Here is a 23913-nt window from a genome sequence, read left to right as displayed (position 1 = left end):
TTTTTTTATTATAGAAGCGCTGATATAAATATCCTTATGGTTGTATGAGAATCTTAATATGGATGTTATATTTATCAAACATACTAGATACATTCTCTCTCCCTCTGTGTTTTGATAACCCTCTTCACATCGTAGGTGTTCAAGTGATGAGTTCATTGATAATAGGCGTGAGGTCAAATAGTCTTCAGAAATAGTAATATTCCCAAATTTAACATATCAGATTATTGGTTTATGAGATTTTTGAGTGTCTACGGGAAGTAAAATAGCTTGGTTGAGTTTTTAATTTTAAATTATATATTTTTTGTGTGTGTATGTAATAAAGAACAGGTTTCTGAATAAACAACAGGGCAGAGTAAATTTTACCTTTTACCATATGGGACAGATGCTATTGAAAACCATATGGAAGTTGGTGCAGATTGCAAAGAGAGTGTAAATGATTATCGGTAACGTGATTTTATATCGTCTTCCAAGTTTTATTATAATCAAAAGCAAAACACAGTCAGATAATAGGGAGTAGTTTCAACTATGAATGTGTATATATTATTTTAATAATCTCATTGCAAATTCCAAAATTTTATACATTATTATCTTCCTTGTATCCCTTAACTAAAGTGGTAATTTTCAAAAACTTAGTGGGGATTCTTTCATCCCCACCAAAGTTGGAAAAAGGAAAAAGGAAATATAAGGCCTGATTGGTTTGAGCAAAAAAATAAGAGTGTATTTTTGTATTTATTTTCAGTTATTTTGGGACTCACCATTAAGAAACTTGTTTGACTTTATATTGTATTCGGTTTTTATTTTTAGTATCCAAAAATATTAGAATTGAATACAATAACTTAATACAATTTTTTGGTGTTTTTTTTTTCTTGAAAATGAGTATAGTAGCATTTTCATAAAAAATTTAAATATGTGGGTCTCACAACTTGTCACATTAAAGAACTTTCTCTCTATTTGTTGATGGTTATCATAAAAAAAAGTGAAGAAAAAAGACAAAACAAAAAATGACACCAAACAAAAAAAAAGATAAAAACAAAAAAAAAAGTACAAAATATTAGTATAGAAAAAAAAAAAAATGAATACAATCTCAATACAAACCTCAGGGATTAGGACCCGATGCAATACCAATGCACCAAGTGCACTTCATCATTTTTACTCATAAATTTTTTCACTTTTCACCTTTTTAACTTTCACTTTTTACTTCTTTACAAATTTTTCTTAATTTTTTTGAATCAATGATTGAGTTTAAACCATTCTTTTTACAATTATCAATTTTAACTATTCAAAAAAATTATATAATATGCAATATCTAGATATTACACTTGATATCAATCCAAACCTTACTCCATAAATGCAGTTGTTATGACTACTAGGCGTTCAATAAATGTAGTTGTTATGACTACTAGGCGTTCATTAAAAAGCCCACAACGAGGCTTGAATTCGTTGCTAAAAGCTCGGCTCAGGTTTCCTGCTTTGAATTTGATTCGCTGGTGTCACGGTGCATGTCGCTTTCTCTCCAAGTCACTCCACCTCCTGCCATACCACTGACCCCACCTTATCCTCTCTCCTAGTGGACATCATTCACAAGTTATTATGATACATGCATATCCTTGAGTGATTTTATGATTTTATCCCCCATATTTAACATAAATTAAGTTTCAAATTATTGTTTTTTGAGATTCAAATACCTCTTATAATTTTTTTTGATAATGTTAATTTTTTTAATAAAAGTTTTTTAGTAATTACAATAAGAATAGTTGATATAAATTTTTGTTGAACTAAGTGAAATCTATTTATTTACACACTTGCCAAGCACGTACAATAAGACTCTTTTTTATTTTTTATTTTTATTTTAGGTCTAATGTTATAATATTTAAAAATAATATAGTAATGGTGCTCTAAATCTTGGGAATCTAAAACTTATGAAATTTTTAAAAAAATAGTAAATTACTCTTTTAACTAGTTTGTATTTTTAAATTTAAAATTATTTAACTAAAAAAAAAGAATATTTTAGAGAGTTTAAGAATTTGTGAGAGAATATTTTAGTACACAAAATATTAAAACTCAAACAGAGAATTCTATTATTAGTAGTATAGATTGTTTAATCAAATTAAAGAATATAAGTCTTTAAGAAAGAATTTTACACCAATGCTCGCATATATATTTATATTAGGCTAAAGTAAAATTTTTATTTAAAAAAAAAAGACATGCCTCTTACTATTTAATAACAAAATTTTTTACCAAATAAGCTAGTGAAACCACTTATGTAAACATGATTATAATAATTTTTACCCATCAGGAAACCAAAATTTTAACCTATAGTAAATTAACTATATACCAACTTTTAATTTCTAACCTCTAATCATAGTTTGACCTTTAATCCCACCTTCTAATCATTAAATAGTAAATTGACTAAATTCTCACTTACTATAATAATATTTAAAAAAGAAAAACAGAAAAAAAGAAAAAAGGGTGATTGTCACTCCTATTCCTTTCTTTAATAACAAAGATGGCTGCCCTCTTGCATTAAAAAGATTGAGACAAAGGCAACCGAAAAAAAGAGAGCCACCCCATCTTCCCAAATCAGGAAACTACGCTTCCTTCATTGTCTTTGAGCCATTCTCTCTGTAAATTTCTCTTCTTTTTCACATGGAAGGCTCAGCCAATGAACGTCCTAGTTTTGGGAAGATGGGCTACGGGTACACACTAACACACAAACCAGCTCTATTTCCCTCTTCTCAATTCATTGCACTCAGTTTCTGATGTTTTTTCCTAACTGGGTTTCTGTTTTTGTTTTGTTCTTCTTAAGGTGCATGCATTATAGAAGGAGATGCATGATTAGAGCTCCTTGTTGCAACGAGATCTATGCCTGTCGCCATTGTCACAACGAGGCCACGGTATATGCATTATTAGGTTATTACTACACGCATACGCATACACAAAGACAGCTTTTTGGGACTTGTATCTTGTTTTAGATTAATATATTTTCCTTTTGTGACATCGATTGATCTGGGTCTTTCTTAATTTTCATGCATTTTGGTTTCTTAGAACCTGTTGGGGAACCCAGTTGACCGGCATGAACTCGTTAGATACGATGTTAAACAAGTACGGCAATTCTGCTTTATCTGTTTGTTTCTTTTTCTTTTTTCTTTTAAAAAGAAACAATTTTTATGATTAATTTACATTGTTGTGAATTGCTAATGATGCTATTGTTGTTGTTCAAGGTTGTTTGTTCAGTTTGTGACACAGAGCAGCCGGTAAGCGTTTTGTGTGTGTGTGTGTGTGTAAGGTGATGTAAAGCTAAAAGCTTTCTTGTTCTGATTTTATGTTATGTATTAATTGGTTTAGTTCATATTCTCTTATTGTTCCAGGTTGCTAAAGTTTGTACCAACTGTGGTGTAAATATGGGGGAATATTTTTGTGAAGTCTGCAAATTCTATGATGATGATGTAATTTCACTATCTCAGATTCAACTATTTAAATGGAAAATCCAAGAAATATTTAATAAATTTTCTTTTTTTGGTGTTTTTATTTTACCTAAAAAAAAAAAAAAAACTTTGTTGTCCAGATAATCTAGAATGAGATTTAATATCCTTGTTTGTTTACTTGTTCTTTTTATTGATGCAAACTGTTGTTTTAACTAATCTCAGACTGAGAAAGCGCAGTTTCATTGTGATGATTGTGGGATATGCAGGTTAGTAAGCATAGTATGATTAGTGTCTCTTTGTTTTTTTAGATGTTAACTTATCATTGAATTGGTGATATCAAAGATGTACTGATCTAAAGTCTGTTCTTTCTATCAGAGTTGGTGGTCGCGAGAACTTCTTTCATTGCAACAAGTGTGGTATGCACTTCCTCCCCAGTAACTAGAAATTTGTCATTTTGATTGGTTTTGTTACTTTAGTTGCACAAAGCAGAAGCAGTACATTGCTTTTTCTTCTTTATTTTGTTTGTCTTTCCATTAAATTGAAGTTACCATTTTTGTGTTTTGTTTTGCTTGTCCGTTCATTTTTACGTGGATGCTTATCAGTTTTAATCATATTTTAATTTCCAGTGAATGCTGATAACCCAGCAAGTGCAACCCAGAGCAATACAATAAGATCGGAGGGTTCTGGTTCCTTTTTTTGTTTAACATAAGAAATTTAGGTGAAATGGAATGTTGCTGATTGATCCATAAATTGGGTGTCCATGGTGATATTCTTTGACTTTGCAGAATTTATCAGGCATTTTATCACCCATCTGGTCTTGCTTGAAGGAAATGTAGTTATCCTGATTGCCTTGCTAAGTTGTAAATAGAAAAGCCTTTGAATGCTTTACAATATAATATGCTGTCAAAGTTCTGATGGATCTTCTAGAATATTATACATGAGGAAGAACTATAATTAATGATTGATCTTCTTTATAAATGTCTAAATTTATGTTTCATCTTCAAGGGTTGGGAATATGTAAGACGTTAAAAACCTTTAGACACGAAAAAAAGTTAAGATGTCAAAAGAATGAATGTGTGTAGCATAAACCGGTTCTTTTGGAGCATATATCTCAGAAGCATAAGTCCTGTATTATATTTTCTAATATTGAACATAATTTTAAAATTTTTACCTGTTTATGTTTATGTGCTCTAATATAAGGGCCTTTTGCTATTGAAAGTTCCTATGTTTCTGATGCCACATATATTATGGTTTCATAACTCAGTGCTTGCATGTTGGATGTGCTCACATATAAAATCTTTGGCACTATGTATTTTTCTATATTGTCTTTTGTCATGTTCAAAATTGACATTCAGTTTTTGCTCCTGATCGGAGTTGACTATGTGAGCCCCTTTTCCCAAAGAATTTGAGAATGCTCCATGAGATTTTTTTTTTTTTTTGAGAAGGATATGCTCCATGAGTTAGACATGCATGAATATGGTTATTTTTCCCTCTTTCTTCCCTTTTCTTTTGAATTATATCTTTCCTGATTAGAATATTTACTCCATTAATAGGGTCTTGCTATTCAGTTAGTCTGCGTGATAACCATTTGTGTGTGGAGAACTCCATGCGGCACCATTGTCCAATATGCTATGAGGTTTGCTTCCTGTGTGCTTCATTTGTGTATTGAAATAGAATGGCTTGATGTTCTAACATATAATGGTATTTTTGTAGTATCTTTTTGACTCACTTAAGGACACAATTGTAATGAAATGTGGGCACACAATGCATTGCGAATGTTATGGAGAGATGGTAAAGCGTGACAAGTAAGCAACCTTTACTTCTTATTGCTTTAGTGTTATTTGTTGACTAGGCCAAACATTTATGTTTTTTAAGTTCTAACTTGATTTTGTCATGCCACACAGATTCTGCTGTCCCATATGCTCGAAGTCAGTAATAGACATGTCTAGAATCTGGAAGAGAATAGATGAGGAGGTAGACTTATTCAATTTAGCTATTCTTGCAGATACAGTATTTGATCTTTGTCTATTTATGAAGATTCAGTGGCATGTTGGTTGTGCTTCTATATAGCAATTATCTTGCGTAAACAGATATTTCACTCTAATTTGTTATTATTATGTTATCAGATAGAAGCAACTGCCATGCCTGAGGATTACCGTCACAAGAAGGTGCTTACTCATCATCCTTGTTCTTATCTAATAATTTGGGGCTACATTTCCTTGTTGCCCATATTTCAATATTTCATGAATTTTATAAATGCTCATGCAGAGACCTTAAGCACCTTCTCTGGCTTGTCATTTGCATTCATCTAGCAAATATATTTGCATGCACAAACACTACACATTCCTAAAGAATATAGAAAAAGAAAGGTGGAAGGAAGGTGTAATAACTGAAAAGGCCACCCCATGTTTTCAATGTTCAAAACTTTGAAAACTTTGCAAGGAGAAGGCACACCAGTTAGTTTTCTGATATTTAGGTTCTGAATAACTAGAGTATCCCTATATATCATCCTTATAGAACCTCTTACTACCTCTGAGCAAACTTTGCTGGAAAACACTAAAAAGCAAGAGTATTTTTTTGCAGGTCTGGATACTGTGTAATGATTGCAATGATACCACTGAAGTTTACTTTCACATAGTTGGGCAGAAATGCTGCCATTGCGAGTCATATAATACCCGTGCAATAGCCCCTCCAGTTCTTCCTCAATGATCATACTATTACAGAAATATATCCAGCCAGGCAGGCTTATTGAAAGCTTGCACCCTGTGGTTTTTTAAATAGAAGGGGGTATTTAATTGCTTGTTCAATCATATCGAACTCTTAGAAGGGAATATTTATTTTGATTTTGTATCATTACATTATGATCTAAATGAATGTATCATTCATATACAAGCCTCGGAAACTCTCAGGCTATTCTTCTTTCTATTTATCAATTTAGAAGAAGAAAATGAGCCCTTTGGTTGTTGTGAACATTATATATATACAGTAATTTAATGGAGCACTAGGATGGCTGACAATGCATGATATCTGATCATTCATTTACTGCTTTCGTTATGAAATGTGATGTGATAACCTCCATTGATGCCTATGTGATATAAATATAACCTTAGTAGTGTTAAGAACTTGTTATATGCCTTGCAAGTGGTAGTTGCTGACCATGAAATACTGTGATAATCTGTTGATATCTCATCTCTTACAATTTCATTTGCCTGTACAACTTAACATTTCAAAGGAGGTTTAAAAAGCAAGCAATCCAATTGATATAGCCTTGAAAGGAAGCATTTCCACCCTCAATGGTAGTAACTAAAATAATAATTTGCATTATGTATGCTTAATAAGAAGTCATTTCTAGAATTTTAAGTGTTTGTTCTGAAAGTAATTTTTGATTTGGACACGTGTCATATCGTATTGATTCCAGTGCACTGAAGTACCTAATGGGTCAATTTTGTTATTAATAATCTGTTTGCTAAATTGGAAAATGTGATGGGTGGATTAGATCAAGCCTATGATTAGACCCAAATTTAAGGTTAATGGTTTGCAGGCCAATTTGGGAAAACTACATGGACAATCCAGTTCATCTATCATAGGCTGGAAGTTTGTATGGCATGCATCTCTGCTTTTTTCTGTCACTAATATACTCATTATTTTAGAACATGTATCTGTTTGGTTTCAGCGTTTGCGTCTAGGCGTTTTACGTCTGCGCGTTTTCTCTTTTTTTTTTTTCTTTTCGAGCCACAACTTTTGACTATTCTTCCGTGAACAGTGTACTGTTTACGGGTCTTACAAACTTCACTTTTTAAGAAATTTTTCATCAAAAATAGGTCTCACAACACTATTCATACAATTATTTTATTATAATGTTTTTAGTTTTTAATTTTTAGCAATAAATTCTATTCAAACATATCCGTATCTAAATTTATGGGTCACATTTCCCACCCCAAAAAGAGTGAATGTATCAAAAGTTGGTTTGGGTGCAAAATGCGCGTCTATTCTCTTCCACTGTGTTTGCTTTTTTGTCACTAGGAGTTGTGAATGCCTGGTGTGCATTGATGATGAGGTTACCGTTATAATTCTGATAGGCTGACACAGGATAAGATTGCTAAAAATATCATCTAAATTATGTTTTCAAAAATTTCAAACAACTGACTAATATTATTTATTTTTAAAAAATAAATAAAGAAAAGAGAGCAAGTTCTAAATGCTGCTCCCATCCCATGTAGCTGGATTTGTAAGGTCCAAAGTCTATAGGTTGTTGTAGGGACAATTCATGGTGATTAGAAGTTAATACCTTTTGTTCCTCCTATCCATGTCACTAATTTTTATAAATTCTAACCATAAAAAGTATTAACTTTGATGGTTATTATTTCCATGGTCACTGTTGAGATTTTTATCTTACAAAACCTTTTGAAGTGTCAATCAAAAAAAAAAAAAAAATTGATCTATTGAGATTTCTATAATACAAATCTTTTTGAAGTGAATACTAATTTACTGAAAAATTATAAATTTTGGAAATGGATTAAGTGATAAACCCCAGGAGGTTGGTGGTGGCCAGTGGCCACTATGATTTTTTCGTCCCATTATTATGATGTGATATTGACGTACAAAAATTGATGATAATTATGTGATACTTTGTATAAATCATTTGTATCGCTTGCATATAATAATTAAATCACAAAATATTTATAAAAAAAAAAACATAAATGTCACTAATAAGATGAAACATCAGTAGTGTTAGGCTAACGGATAGTCAAATACACAGAATCAATTTACATTATTTAAGGACCAAATTGTTATTTTTGAAATTCTGAGAATAAAATTGGAAAATTAGACAAATTATAAGGACCGAGTGTGGTATAAGTTTGTGCACGCCAAATCTCGCCTAATGGACCAATTGCACGATTGGATTCACAATTTATTTATTATCATGGGTTTATGGATTTCCTACAATGGGTAGTTTCTCAAGACAGATTTAGACCCACAAAGGTAGTTTATCTCCCCTTGCGGAACACTCTTTTCTCTTAGGTTTTCTCACTTGCTATCTCTCTTTTGTAGTCCTTTGCCCTCTTGTGACCAACCCCACTTTCTCCTCCTTTCTCCTTATTTATAGCCTTTCTATAGGAGGTCGATGATGATTACTTTCTGACGCCACTCGTGTGGATGGGGCTCATTTTTGTTATTCTCAACAGATATAGACCCCACTTTGGTAATAGGAGCTTAGATGTTGGAACTAGCGCTAGGTGTTAAATAGTGCTTGGTGCGACATTCTCCAAGTCACTACCAGTGTCTCAAGATACAACTGAGCAGTGGTGGCACCGAGGCCATAAAAGACCTTGGCCGTCCGGCTGTGCATTGGACTCCTAAGTAATGGGCTATTGGCAGTTCAAAATTGGGCCCAAGGGTAATGGGCCTATGGCTAGATAATGCACAAAGTTCTTTGTATATTTTCTTTCCAATCCATACTACCAAATTTACAAAATCAAACCATTAAAAAAAACTACAGTGGTTATCACTTCTATAGCTGCTATTGAGACTTTATTTGGGACTATTTTAAGTTAAAATTTTACTATCATTCTCATAATAAAAAAAAAAAAAACCAAGAGACAAAAATAAGAAAAAAAATTGTTATCCATCCACATGGATTTTAATTAACTCAATTAATAAAATATCTCCTTATCAAAAAATATGAAATTTGCCTCTCGAATAAGAGATCTAATGTTTAAATACGTATATAGAAATTAGGATTTGGGGACTACTCGATTGTGTTGTTTAAACAATAGTTTTCATTATTTAAATAACACAACACTTATTTCTATTTTCACAACACTTAAATAACGTTATTAGAACAATATTACCAAATGGGTCATTGTTGTCTTATGACCCGTTTGGATAAAGTAGAGAAATAGGAAAAGTGAAGGAGAGTAGAATAGAGTTAGCTTAAAATAGATTAATTTTAGGGTAAATCTATTATACTTCCTCTCATTTTTTCTCAATTCAAACGGGTCATTAGTTTGATAAGAAAGAGTTTAATCGAAATTTCATTGTATTAAATTTTTTTTAAAAGAAATGAAAAAAAAAAAGAAAAAGAAAAAGAGCGCAGGTTCACAGCAACAAGGCTGGACCGCCGGTCTACCCACACGTATCCCTTGTTTCTTCCCCCCACTAAACCCTGATCGCTCTAACTACGCTTGGGCTTAAGCTCTCAGACTCACAAAACAAAACACACACCACCGAGTTCACTCTAAACCCATTACCAATCTAACTTGGTCCCTCCAAGCCATGCAAGTGGTTTCGCAAGCTCGCAGACTCTCTAGGGCTCTCAAATCTCCGATTCTTCTCAACTCGGACCGATTCCTCGCTCCCGATTTCCGATTCCTTGAATCTCCTCTCACTTCTCTTCAATGTCCAAACCACCACAGCTTCTCCTCCCTGACCCCCTGCTTTTCAGGTACATCAACATTTGTTTGCTTTTTTTTTTTTTTGTTTGGTTACTGAGAAAGTTGTAGTAAAAAGAAAGCACGGAAATGATTTTGAAATTGTTGAAAACAAGGAACAGAAAAAAAAAGCTTAATCGGAACATTAGTTTTTTTTTTTTTCTTAATGATACTTTTGGCGATGAATGTGAACCTTTTTTTACATTTATTTTTCGTTATATTTTGTTTGGTTACCGAGAAAGTTGTTGAGAAAAGAAAGCACAGAAATGAATTTGAATTTGCTGAAGAAGGAACAGAAAAAGCTTAATTAAGTAGTAGTTACTGTTCTCTCTGTACAGGAATGAAAAATCTTAAAACGAAAACTTATTTATTTTTCGATTTTCATGCATTTTTAACTTAAATCTTGTTTGGTTGCCGAGAAAACCTAGGAAATGTGAATAAAATAAAATTCTGGAAATTGAAAGTTTCAATTGATGAAATATGTATTGAGATATAAATTATTCTTTTCTCTGTAACCAAAGAGAGTTCCTATGATTGGATTGGGATTGGATGAATGATTTTGTGATATGAAGATATTGGAATGTTACACAGGGATGATTCAAAGCAATCATTTGCGAACGGCACAACAGCCGATGTATTTGATGATGTCAAGGGCGTCTTTTGCTTCAGAGGCGAGTACCGCTGAAAGAAACCCCACAGGTTATTGGCTTATGTGTTGGATTTGTTTTTTGAGGTTGTTCTTGAAGCTAGTTTGATGATCTTTTGCTTAAAATTTGTTGAATGCAGAGGCTGTGAAGGAGCTTTATGACAAAATGCTTGATTCGGTGGTTGTTAAAAGATCGATGCCCCCTAATGCTTGGTTATGGTCGTTGCTTGAAAATTGTAAAAACCATGATGACATTAAACTTCTATTTGACATTTTAGAGAAGCTCCGAAGATTTGTAAGTTTTCGTTGTTTCTTAATTATAACACCTTTTGTGATCTTCAATTTGTCCTGTAGAGTTTTATTTTTGGGCTAGTTAGACATACTCTCAAAGGGTCTTGAACCGACGATCTCATCCTCCATCCTATTTTTATGGGTGGGGCCGTGAGGGAAGTTCCATTTGAGCTACAGTTTATTGCCAGTTTGATCTATAGATTTAAAATGGTTGGTAGCTGACAGTTCTACGCTTTTGGCTGCAGAGACTTTCAAATCTTCGTATTCATGAGAATTTTAATTGCAATCTGTGCCGAGAAATTGCTAAGACATGTGCTCGTGTAGGGGCCCTTGACTATGGTATGTTTTTGACTTTGTATTCTATGCTTGAGTTCTACTTCTTTCTATATGTCAACATCCATTCTGCTGATTGCTTTTCTTATTTAAGCTAGTTTGCTTTTCTAGTTGGTTATTTACACCTAGACTTTTAGGTATCCATGCATCCCAATTGTTACACTTGTATTGTGGTGTTTGGAACTTTGCACCTGCAAGGCTTCTTCAATTGCTACTCTGTAGTGTATGAAGATTGTTTAGCTTAATTGCATGCAGGGAAGAAGGCCTTGTGGAAGCATAATGTGTATGGCTTGACTCCTAGTATTGGATCTGCCCACCATTTACTGGTATTAATGACCTTTGACTCTTTTATAATCTTATTTGGAATTCCCTTGTATTAGCATTTTACATGCAATAAATGATTCTTGTAATTTGATGCAGTTATATGCTAAAAATCACAACAATACTAAACTCATGGTAGAAATAATGAAACTTCTGAAGAGGAATGATTTACCACTGCAACCTGGTACAGCCGATATTGTTTTCAGGTATGTTGGTTATAACTTATAACTGCTTCCTGCTTTTGCTTTGCTTTCCAGAAAATTCCAAATGCTCCACTTTCTAGGAAATTTGTCAATTCTAAATTTAAGTGATTTCAATTTTGAACTTCAGATGATCTGGACTAGGTCCCAAAAGGATATTCTCCACCAAATTTAGAAGTCAAGTTTGTTTCTTGTCCAGTTTTCCTTGGTTCAACTATCTAGGTTTTCCCAATTGTTGTGGTTACATGCATGTGTTTATATAAATATACGTTTATGATTATGCTAAATAGGTTGGATCGTTGTTTGAGTGAATTAGATTTGTTAGTATTTAGGACTGAACCTGTTTAGCATTTAGGGGATTGGAATGTGGAATGGGTTGTGGGATGGAACTGTTTAGGGAAAGTGATAAGGGGAATGACTTATTTGTTGTAGTCATCCTCCAAGAAGAAGAAGACCTCCTTGATTGTTGAACTTTTCGCTTAATTTTGTATACATATTGTATACCTGTGTACATGGGGGGCACACTTCTAGTTGATTAATAAAATTTTAACTTATAAAGAAGAAGAAGAAGAAGAAGAAGAAGAAGAAGAATAAATGGGGATTAGGAAGAGAGCTTAGAAGAGAGTTTGGAAAAATGTATCAACTTTTGTAATGACCTTGAGTACATGTTTGCCTAGTATTATACTAGGAGATTCCAATGCAATTTTCAAGAAAAAGCTAAAGATTCACTCTTTAACTAACTAACAACCTTTGTAATTAACTAACTATTCTTGGTTTAGTCTTGCACGAGCTCCACACAAGCATAGATGTGTTGTTGGGCTAGATGCAGCTTGGGTCCCCTACATTTGATATTTAAATTGAACTTGTGCCACTGTCTGTGTTATCAAATTTAAGATGTTAATCCATTGAAAGGCCTTGCCTTAATGGTGTTACATTGTGACTCTGTTCAGACAAGTCTAATTGCTCTGAAACAAGTGGTCAGTGGAGTTATTTAGTAGTGAAGGAAATTATTTCTTAATGATTTATTCCTAATATTTTTGTGTCTTTTGCTCTTTTTTTTTTTTAATCTATAATTTTCTCTTGTCAATTTACTTTGGTGCTGTTTTTAAAATGATTTTGCTATTGTATTTGGTTAATCAATTGCAGCATTTGTTACAACATGGATAATTGGGAGTTGATGTCCAAGTACTCAAAAAGGTTTGTCAAGGCTGGAGTAAAATTGCGACAAACTGCATTTGATGTATGGATGGAATTTGCTGCAAAAATAGGTCTGTGCAAAGTTTTATGTTCTCCTGTTTCTTTTTTCCTTTTTGATATTTCAATAGTTATAATGAGAGAGGGGGGAGTTTAAACCCTGGTTGTGAGTGTGTTTCTATTGGAAACACCAGGTAGTACCAGTTGAGCTACAAGGCTTTTGGCTATGTTCTATTTCATGTACAACATATGTGCTTATGTTTAATGTCTGTACTTACTGTCAGATTTTGGATGGTGGTGGTGGTGGTGGTTTTTGGGAGGGGATTATGTAGGAATTGAAGTCACGCATAAATTTAGTAAAGTTCCATGGAATATGCTATTTTCTGTTTGCATGAAATCATAGGACAAAGTTTAGCTGTAAAATTGGTTGTAGCCTTAAGCTACAACTTTACTTAATAAAAAATAAAAGACAAAAATGCAAAACTAACCCTCTAGCTTTTATTGTTTTTCATTTCAGTCTTCTAACTTTCATTTTTGTCAATTCAAGGCTCCGTTACTGTTGCCGTCAGACCCACTAAAATGACGCCGTTTTGGTTGTTTTTATTATTTATTTTTTTTATATTATAAATTCGGAATTAAAATAAGAAAAATCAGAAAAAAAAAAAATTAAGGGGAACGACTACCCAAAATCCCTAACTCGTGAAAGTTTGAGAGAGTGAGCCGATTTGAGAGAGAGAGAGAGAGAGAGAGAGAGAGACGGCGATGTATTTGCCGGCAGCGCCGATGGTGTGCGCGGTGGTGTCGGATCCAAAGGTGGTGGACAATCCAGACGTACCGAGCTACCAGCCTTACGTGTACGGCCAGTGCGTGCCGCTGGCGCTGATACCTGGTGGAATCAAAGGATGAGGTGATGGCGGACGGATCGGGCTTGACTGAGTGGAGATCTAGAGCAGGTCTGAGACTGTTCATCAAAGAGATGGTGATGTGAAACTTCAAGTCCTATGCCAACGAACAACGCATCGGTCCTTTCCACAAGGTTAGGGTTCTTCCCCCCCGTTTGGATGCCGAGAAAAATTGAGTGGAAAGTTTTTGAAAAAAAAAATTCAAAATTTCATTGAATTTTGAAATAATTTTGGCTTGTTTTGTTTGTTTGGGACAATTAGAGCTTTTCAGCAGTGGTTGGACCAAATGGGAGTGGGAAAAGCAATGTGATTGATGCAATGCTTTTTGTATTCGGAAAGCGAGCAAAACAGGTGAAGCTGAACATGGGTTTCCTCACAAGAAATCCTTCAAGAAATCCCTTGCGTCCTTCGAAATCCCACCTGGAATTTTGGGCAATACATGCTCTATATCCAACTCTTCCTCTCTTCGAAATCCCACCTGGACGTCGTTCCCTTAATGTGTGTGTGTGTGTGTTTTTTTTTCCTGATTTTTCTTATTTTAATTCCGAATTAAAAAAAAAAAACACAACCAAAATGGCGTCATTTTAGTGGGTTTGACGGTAGTAGTAACAGAACAGTAACGGAGCCTTGAATTGACAAAAAATTGAAAGTTAGAGGACTGAATTGACAAAAATGAAAGTTAGAGGACTGAAATGAAAAAAAGTGAAAGTTAGAGGGTCAGTTTCGCATTTTTGCCAAAATAAAAATTACTACATATTTTAAAAATTTAACTGTTGAATTGCATGTTCTTTACTCTCTTAATATATATGTCAAATTTTGTGTCTATTAGATATTATTTACTATTTGATCTATAAGCTTATATTTTATGCATAATTTTAAACTACAAAAACTTGCCATTTAAATAATTTATTGATGACATAGCTATTGATCTTTAATTTTCTAGAAATTTTGTGGGTATAGAGGTTATAAGAAAAAGATGTAATCCAATAGTGGATTAGACTTTGTTCGAAATCATATACTTGCATACTTAGGGGGTGTTCGGTAAGTGTGTTTAAAATAACAGTTTTCATTATTTAAACAACACAACATGTATTTCTATAACACTTTTTTACCCATACGTATTTCCAAAAAATTTAAACAGCGCTACTAGAACAACATTACCAAATGGGCCCTTAGTGTACTTGGCTTGCTGCCTGTTTGGTGCTTTGACACTGAATTCCTTTTGAAATAATACTCCCTTTGTCCCAAAATAGGTCTTGCTTTCCTTTTTGGGATTACCCAAAATGAGCATCTGCTTTCAAAAAGCCAGAGTTTTCCTTTTAATTTTCCCATATTTCTCTTGCCTACTTGTTAAAACAAGCTAGACATAAAAACATACACAATTATCAACCAAGACACATTTTTTGTGATGGAGGGAATATTGATAAGTTAGTTGAGAAGTTATTTACTGGCTAAACGTCACTTACCATGAGGCACCACCCCCCCCCCCCCCCCCCAAAAAAAAAACCCCTCTTTTTAAATAAAAGCAAAAAAAAGTTGATCAACATAGTGTTATTTTGTAAATAGTAGCATCTCTAGGAGTCATGTCATTATTTCCTTTAGTCCAGAAGATTACTGGGCTATTTGTAGAATTACTTTAATAAAGTGTTTCAAGTTATTCATCTGTAGGAGATACTGAGACACTATGGAAAATAGAGAAGTTGAGATCCGAGTCAATGAAGCAGCACTCTCTTGTGACTGGTTTTTCATGCGCTAAGGTAATAAATCTTATTATCATCAAGTTTTATGCCCTGGTTGAGTGTGAAAATTGATTTGGATATAAAAAATGCGTCGAAGTTTATTCTGCGCTCTTTATAGTATGCAACTTCTCATAGAAAGTTCTCAATAAACTCTGAGAGACATTGCTGTCAATGTCGAAAATAATTTTGACTTTTGTTCATGTTTTCTTTCAGATTTTATTTGTTTTTGGCTAAGAAATTTGAGCTTGTTTTGAGCAGCTCTAGTTAAGGTTTGGGTTGGGTTGGCTTGAGCTATGGTAGATTTTCAGACATACAGTGTATGGCTAAGCTTGGGTTTATGTCCTTGCAGGGTTTCCTATTAGAACATAAGCCTGAGGATGCTGCTGGCATCATTCAAGTCCTAAATCAGGTACCTAGTATTTTGTGTGCTTTTTAATATTTTCAGAGAATTCTCCCCCAACACACCCACACGCACAAACGAGAGAGTGAGAGAGAGAAATTAAAGAAGAAGAAGAAGAAGGAGGAGGAGGAGGAAAAGAAGGAAAAAAGAGCTACTAAAGTTGTGGCATAAACTGCTCTGGCTATCTGGAGCAACTATCATACCATTGAAACCACTAAACAATATATTTTAGCTTCCTGCATGTTATATCCAAGAGTGATGAATATAAAATCTTGATATATAGTATGACAGCCCACATCATGGCTAGTTTTGCTTATGCGGTGCTGATCATATTGATAGCATGCAGAGAAGAAAAATCTTTCCTAGGTTTCTGTGAGATGCAGGTTTTGTTTATTCAACATACTAATTAAGGGCTGGGCATAATATAGATTGCATCTTAATGGGACTTTAACCAAAAAAAATATCTTGAATTAGTAACATGCCATTAATAGTGTTGATCATGCCAAAGCAGGCCTTGGGAGGGGGAAGATCTGGATATGGTTTAGTGACAAGCAGGTTCCAAATTATTATCCAGTGTAGCTACATCAGTAACATGATTTTTGTTACTTGGGTGAACAGAAAAGATGTTGAGAGTTAAAACATGTTCTTTTATTTGTTAATTTATTTTTTGTTTGTTTTGTTAAAGCGATTGGTGCTTATGTGTGGCAGACTTTATCTGATGCAAAGAAGTCAGGCATCACGACTGAACTCCAAAAGCTGGTAAACGAGTGGCCTTTGGAGGTTATCAAATGCCAAAAAGAAGAGGATAGGAAGGTAATCCTTTTAATGATTGAAGATTTTGAACTTCTATGTTTGTTAAATTGTGTGTTTGTCTTAGAAATCTAAAGCTTAAGCATTTCTGTCTCTGTTATGTCCCATAACCCAGGCATTAGCTACATCTTTGAAATCAGATATTCCTGCTATGGTTAGTGGTCTATTAGGCATGGGCTTAGAGGTGAGTGTAAATGTTGAAGACCTAACCAGTAAAGAAGGTAATCTGTATTGAAGAAAATTGGCGCTGAAAGTGAAGATCTAAGCTCTTTGCACTCATTGTATCTTGTACCAGAGAGATGTCCCTGTGTTTCAGCCAATACTGGTTGAGAATGAACACCTCAATAATTTCCCTCTTTACAAAAGACTTCTAAAGCCCGCATCCGCATCCTCTGACCAAGACAAAGATCCTTCTTCTCTTTTTGGATGTAATTCTTTTGCGTCTCTACAATTGTTGCCATTCATTTTTCTGTTACATGCTCATGCTGTATATTGTGGACCCACTGGTAGATTGGTGCGGCATAGTCATAGAATTTTGGTGAGTTTTGTTGAGAGGAGAAGGATCAGAGTATCTGATTTAATAAAACAATCGTTGGGCATCTGTTTCTAGGAACAGATTTACACTGATTTCTAATTTTTCATAGATAGAGCTTGGTTGCTTCCAAATGTACACGGTCCTGTAATAGAGTTGAGCTTAAATTTTGCTTGCCTCTACCAGCACACTAGATTGTTGTAAGTGCCCTACGTGGTATGGCAACATTATTTCTTTCTCAACCATTCGGCTTTCTACTTTTGACATACTATATTGGTAAGATTTTGGTATGTTCTGATTTTAGCTGGGAAATTAAGTTTAAAACCCTTGTACTCATACTTGGGACCACTTGGGAAAGTTGGGGCTATCGCTACACGAATCCCCTCCCAGCTTCTTTAGTGGCATTGATCTTAGAGGTATAAAAAAATGGCATAATTAACTTCATTAATCGTGACAGAAAGTGGTCATGTGATAAAATTAGTCCATGTAACCAATTTATTATGAAAATATCTCTTAATAAAACTGTCATTTTAAATTATGAGAAAATCATTTTCAATTAAAATTTAGTATAAAAAAAAAATGTGGCTTGAAAAGCGCCTCCTCTCTTTCTTATTTTCTTTCTCTTGTGGATTGACCACATTTTTTAGTGAGAAGTAAAAGAGCATACTTAGATTCAAGAACGTTGTTCAATAACCAAAAGTTGAAGAGAATTTTTTTGGAAATTCAGGCCAATATTGGAACAAAATAGGTATGTATGGGATGCTTCCATATAAGTGATATAACATTTTTGCAGTAAGAAATGCATTCCATATATAAAGATAAATGCATTCCAGTTTAGTCTAGGCCATCTCAACACTTTAATTGTCGATGGGCAACTTGGGTCATTGTCAAAGTTCCACTCCTGGCCTCAACGGAACATAGAAACATTGGAACAAACCCATATGCGAGGAACATATTTAGGACGTGTCCTCATCAAAAGCATATTTTCAGTCTTGTTTTATATGAAACAGAGATAATAAAAGCTTTCCAATTTTTCCCTAAACTAAATGGCGTGGCTAGCAAGAAATGTGATAAAAAATAACAATAACCATAAGATGGTACAAAATAAAACTACAATACGCGTGGGCTCACTATATTGCAATGATTGAGACTTACTTAACAACTTCATCTTTTTACTTAAAACATTCTTGTATTTTTCCTAGTGCAAATACTTTTCCCTTGCTACAACATTCTCTGACCCCAATCTGAGTAATGTCTTCTTGGTAATTCTATAAAGCTCCTGAATTTTGTATTCTTGCTTGTACAACAAGAAAAACATACAAACGAAAAACAAAAGGTGAGTGTGAATATTTTTCCCCCTTCGAACCTTTCAATTTATTTGTTTGAGTATAATTTTTTGAAGCCTCACAACTGAATATTTGTCAACTTTCAACAACAACAAAAAGAAAAACCGAAATTTATTCCAAACTCATACAAAAAAGAACAAAGAAAACAAGAAAAAAAAAAAAGGTGTAAAAGAAGAAGTAGGAGAAGAAGAGAGAAAAAGGTTGAGCCCAATATATTCAGCGTGTCCTAAGACATCAAAATTTGTGAACTATTGTACTCGATCTTTTTGTGTCTGTACATTTTCTTTGACATATTTACTCAATAAATAATTTAACGTCTGAATAATCCGGATTCAAAAAATATATACTTGGAATTGAAAAATGAAAATTGGAACCTATAAAATTAGAATCTCCTTCTTAATCTTCTCAACGGTATTGCCTCCATTGCCATTAACACACGCTGTAATTGTAACCATCACTTGCCCATGGTTAACTGCAATATTTGCCGCCAAGACTTCTGCTTGGTGCTTATGAAACACCATGAAAATCTTTGTTAATAGGCCTTGTTTCGCCAACATTTGAATCCCAAAAAAGGTAACATTGCTTGAGACAATGACATTGTCAGAGGAATTCGAGTTAGTAACTGTCCCTCTAATTGGTGCCATTGATTCTGATGATTCCTTAAGCTTCTCCAACTGCCTTTTCTTTTCTTCAAGAAGAATTATATACTTCGCAGTTTCAGAAACTATCTTCTCCCTTGTAGCCTTATGACATAAAATAACAACAAACACAAAACATTGTTATATATACTAAAATCCAAATAAAAACCCATATACCATGTAGGCAATTAGTATCTGGCATGTTAAAAATAATCAAAATTTGTGACTAGCCATATAAAATAATTTGGTACACCATAGGAGAGAGATTAAGACCCACATGCTTTGATTGACAAATTTTTGTGACATTTGTGATCCAAAATTTTAGAGGAACATAATAGCTTTCGAGTTAAAATTGAAATCTTAATCAAGAAGATTTGTGCTTGTGAACCATGAAACACATCCATGAAACACAAACATACAACCCATTCGCCATAGGAGAGTAGAGAGTTAAGGTTAAGAACCATTGTGTTGAGACACTTAAAAAAGAATATTATGTGAAACATTGAATCATAAAATGTAAAAACTTTACTCATAAACTTAAAGGGAACCCCATTTGAATTCCATACAATCTAAATTTGTTTTTTTGTTTTTTTTTTTTTAACTTTTATAACGAAATATAACTAAGCATATGAACCAATAATATTATTGAAAATGAAATAAGAAATAACCCCCTAACCTTGGGAAAGAGATCAGGGACATTCAACTGAAGATAATCATAATTCTGACTCATCTTTAACCTCCTATCTCTCTCTTTCTGGACACTTTCACTTCTAGCTGTGCCTTTTGGTGGTCTCCCACGCTTTCTTGAGCTCGAACCCTTTTCAACACACACAATTTCAGGCTCATGCAAAGTTGATATTTGTGACAGTGGTGGTATCACAGGGTCACTGTAGTCCTTCATAATGTCCAATAGAAATTTTCCTATCTCCTCCTCTTTTTCTTGGCTTTCACTTTCCATTTGCCCTATAAATTTCAAACGGTACTTTGGTGGCGAATGTGATAGGAAAAAAGAAGAAGAAGAAGTTTGATTGGTTTAAGGAAACTGTAGGAATATAATTCTGAACACACAGATTTGCCAGTATAGGCTTTGTGAGAATGTGCTTTGTATGTGTTACCTCCAAAACCAATTATATATAGTTTTGATTAATTCACTTTCATTTTTGTTTTTACCATTTATGTTTCATAATATTGCATATTTTGTCCATAACTTTTAGCATTTATTTTCATATTGTTCTTACGCTTTAAAATGTCTTTCAAAAGTCTTTTCTATTGTCTAATTGATGGAAAATAACATGGGTTCCAACTAACTCAATTGGTAAAATCTTTTATGGTTAAATAAGAAAATTAGGGTTCAATCCCCGCTTACACCAAAAACTGATTGGTGTCTTGGTCTGATGATAAAGAGCTATTATCAGAAGCGGACGCTATAGGTTAAAACTCTCTTTAAAAAAACAAAATTGATGAAAAATGCTAATTGTGGGGAGTGAAAGGACCCAAATGGGCATATGGGCCTTTGGACTGTAGCATGAAGGGCCGACCTGCTCCAGAATTAAACTCTATAAATTGGCCAATACGCCGAGGGTCCAAGGGTGGAGCCGAGGACGAACTTCTCCTCGGACAAGCCCAAGAGAATTCAAAGCTTCATTATGAAAGTCAAAGCTCAACTCTAGAAAGACTAATGGTTAAAGGGGGAAACCCTGAACCTTCTCGATACACCAGTATTAAGGAAAATATCTAGAGCAAAGGCTGCCACCTTCGCATTAAAGACTCTGCACCTACCTCCCTGGCCGCATTAATGGGGAAGTGACCCCCTAAACAGTATGGCAGAAACTTCTAGTCAAGGTCCCAAAAGGCATCTAAAAAAGGGGTATTTAAGGGGGAGGAATAGAAAAGAATGGGGATCTCTCTCTCTTTTTGGCTCTCTCGCTTACTCTCTCTCTCTAAAGAACAAGAAAAGAAATTAAGGATTGTAACCTGTAAGAAAGAAAGAGAAATAATAAAGAGGTAGTCCTCGGCTAGGGTCCGAGGAGATCTATTTGCAATTATCGTTCGTTATTTATCTGTATTTGTTTATAAAAGCCTGTTATCAAGCTCCCAGCACTTTTAACCTAGGTTTCAAGCCTACACTCTACGAATTTTATTGTTTAAGGCTCATTGGGCCTGAGCCCATAATCTTCTTTGGGTCCAGGTGCAATTGTGCACTTACACTAATGTATTAAATCAAATTTATAAAATCAATGTGACTTTGATAATTTAGAACCTATGAGTGGCACGAAATTTATTTGTCATGTCAGCATATTCTACATTGATTCAATGATTAAAGACTATTTTTAAACAATTTAAAAAAAAATATAGAGATTAAAGTAAAACATTTTAAAATATATGCGATTTTGATATATAAGTAAAAGGTTGAATAGCCTCTTTTTTTTTTTGTTTGGTTGGGATGATTATTATGAGGATTGGACGGTGCTGATCTCACTGACTACACGTTGGTGTGTTTATCGGGAAACAATGATTAGGCAAATCACAATCTGCATGCACATTTTGAAAGTGGGTATGGTGAGGAATTATATATATATATATTGAATATGAAGTGTAAATGACTAACGGTGTCCATTCTTAGAGATTACCTTGGATGTAGTTTTGGACCATCACATTCCGATTCAGTGTTCTATTTTTTGAGTTTCATTTATGTATATAGTTAATTGTTTATTTAAGAAGAATTTTAGGACAAATATTTTGGTGTTTTTCTGCAATATATATATATTTTTTTTTGAGAAAGTTTTTTCTGCAATTAATAGAGGAAGAAATTGATAGTTGAAATATTAAATTTGAGGACTTGCTGCTTATATAAGCCATGGGAATCAGTTAGGTTCACGTGTATTATTGCCAATTTTATAAAATAGAACATGTAGAGTAAGACAAGATTTTTATTCTGTCTATTTGTACTTGGAGAGCACGAAACATGTACTCTACAAAGTGCAATCTCTTTTCTCTACTCACTGTCTAAAATTTTTAATAGAGTTTTATTTTTTAGTATTATTTTGGGAAATGTCTTGGACTCCCATCAAAATAACTAATAACATTCACTTTTTTGTTTTGGTTAAATACTTAACCACCCTCATAGTGGTGTATTTTTGTTAAAATTTAACTTTGAAATGATCTAGTTTGTATACTTTTATGTAGTTTTCTAAAGCTAACTTTTGTCATGCCAAACATGCTTAAAAAAAAGTTTCAAGAAAAACTCGTCCTCTACAATCTATATGTGATGTTTCACTCCAATTCAAATTTTTTTTGGGCATAAATGAGCTATGATTATGTTAGAAATTTTGAGCACTAGAAAGTAGGAATCTCTACTTAAGTTAATTTGTTTTCTGCATAACAAAAGAGTTATTAAAAATAGGGGAAATCAAAGGATCTCTTCATCTGAGAGCTCCTTGATAAAGACCGAGAAAGAACTTGAGAGATAGGAATGGCCCCTGTTATAAGAGGAACCCATTTTGCAAGATTATGGGCAACAAACTTGGCAATCTAAGAATAAAAATAAAAATAAAAATAATAAGAGATTTTGGACAAAATTGCTTTCTATTGTCAGCAATGATAGAGCCGATTTCCCTAGATAAATCCAGAGGTTAGCCACTGATACCAATTGCTTAGGATTGTACAAGAAGAATTTCAAGTAGTTACTTTATGGTAAAGTTGTACAAGTGACTATGGCCCCGTTTAGTAATGGTGTTTAAACAACGAAAACTGTTGTTTAAACACCACAATACGTATTTTCACATACTTTTTTATCCATACATATTTTCACAAAATTTAAACAACATTACTATAAATTTCTTACCAAATGAGCCCCATCTCTTCAGCTTGTTCGACCAATAAGGTCGAACTCCTAAAGTATACTATTTTCTTTTTCTTTTTTTGTTTTAACACTTTGTTTGGGAACTAATTTCAAAGTAATGAATTGGTGATCTCGTCCCAAAGGAAAGCTGATTTAAGTGCAAATATTTATGACATTTTGTGTGTGTGTTGGTCCAAGAGAGTGTGTTATGTTTCTCAACAAAAAGAGAGAGAGTCTGTGTGTGTTATGCTATTGTTGTTATTATAAAAAATGTATAAAATAAAAACCTTTTGTTTTTAGTCAACCCATGTCTATGCATATTCTCAACCCAAAAAGGGAAAAAAAAATGTGAATATATACATAATCAAGTCTTGGGCTTACATCCTGAACATACCAAGGATCATTTATTATAATTTATTTTCAATTTATTTGATTTATGTACAGTTTCTGAAATTTTTATTTTTACTAAATATCATTATACTCTTATCCAACTTATTTTCTAAACTTAATAAACTAATAAAAACAAACTCTTCTACACGAGCAAACCACAGCAATAAAGCACTCAAGCACATTACATATATAGTTCAACAAGAACTTCATTGAAATTAATAGCTCAAAGTATCAATTTGATCTTGGAATGACACTATATGACAGCCACAACTTTCATATATAAGCACTCCGAAATTTCTACTCTAATAAAATAAAATAAAAAAAGAAAGAAGAAGGGAAATTGATAACAAGCCGTATAGGAATGGTAGCCATAACTTTCTGAGATAAAAGTTATATTTTTTTTTGAGGAACTTCTGAGATAAAAGTTAGAAATTTAATAAACACCACATTATTTATCATTAACAATTTGGCATC

At 33.5% G+C, this 23913-nt stretch overlaps 2 protein-coding genes across 2 annotated transcripts; both read left to right on the top strand.

The window, feature by feature from the left end:
• The first annotated feature begins 2505 nt into the window (after positions 1-2505).
• LOC142626438 (E3 ubiquitin-protein ligase MIEL1) lies at positions 2506-6446 on the top strand. Its single transcript, XM_075800258.1, has 12 exons — positions 2506-2696; positions 2807-2894; positions 3046-3102; positions 3222-3254; positions 3369-3446; positions 3648-3691; positions 3801-3841; positions 4979-5061; positions 5139-5230; positions 5330-5399; positions 5552-5593; positions 6009-6446. The coding sequence occupies exons 1-12, from the start codon at positions 2647-2649 to the stop codon at positions 6132-6134; spliced, it is 804 nt and encodes a 267-aa protein (XP_075656373.1). The 5' UTR covers positions 2506-2646; the 3' UTR covers positions 6135-6446.
• Positions 6447-9570: 3124 nt separating this feature from the next.
• Positions 9571-17492, top strand: LOC142626392 (uncharacterized). Its single transcript, XM_075800216.1, has 11 exons — positions 9571-9870; positions 10448-10555; positions 10643-10797; positions 11039-11132; positions 11382-11452; positions 11547-11653; positions 12794-12915; positions 15412-15500; positions 15832-15891; positions 16591-16695; positions 16808-17492. The coding sequence occupies exons 1-11, from the start codon at positions 9702-9704 to the stop codon at positions 16925-16927; spliced, it is 1200 nt and encodes a 399-aa protein (XP_075656331.1). The 5' UTR covers positions 9571-9701; the 3' UTR covers positions 16928-17492.
• The last annotated feature ends 6421 nt before the right edge of the window (positions 17493-23913 follow it).

Source organism: Castanea sativa, chromosome 2, assembly GCF_040712315.1.
Source record: "Castanea sativa cultivar Marrone di Chiusa Pesio chromosome 2, ASM4071231v1".
Lineage (NCBI taxonomy): Eukaryota > Viridiplantae > Streptophyta > Magnoliopsida > Fagales > Fagaceae > Castanea > Castanea sativa.
Note: the sequence above shows the minus strand (reverse complement) of the source record. Positions and strands in the feature narration are given on the sequence as shown.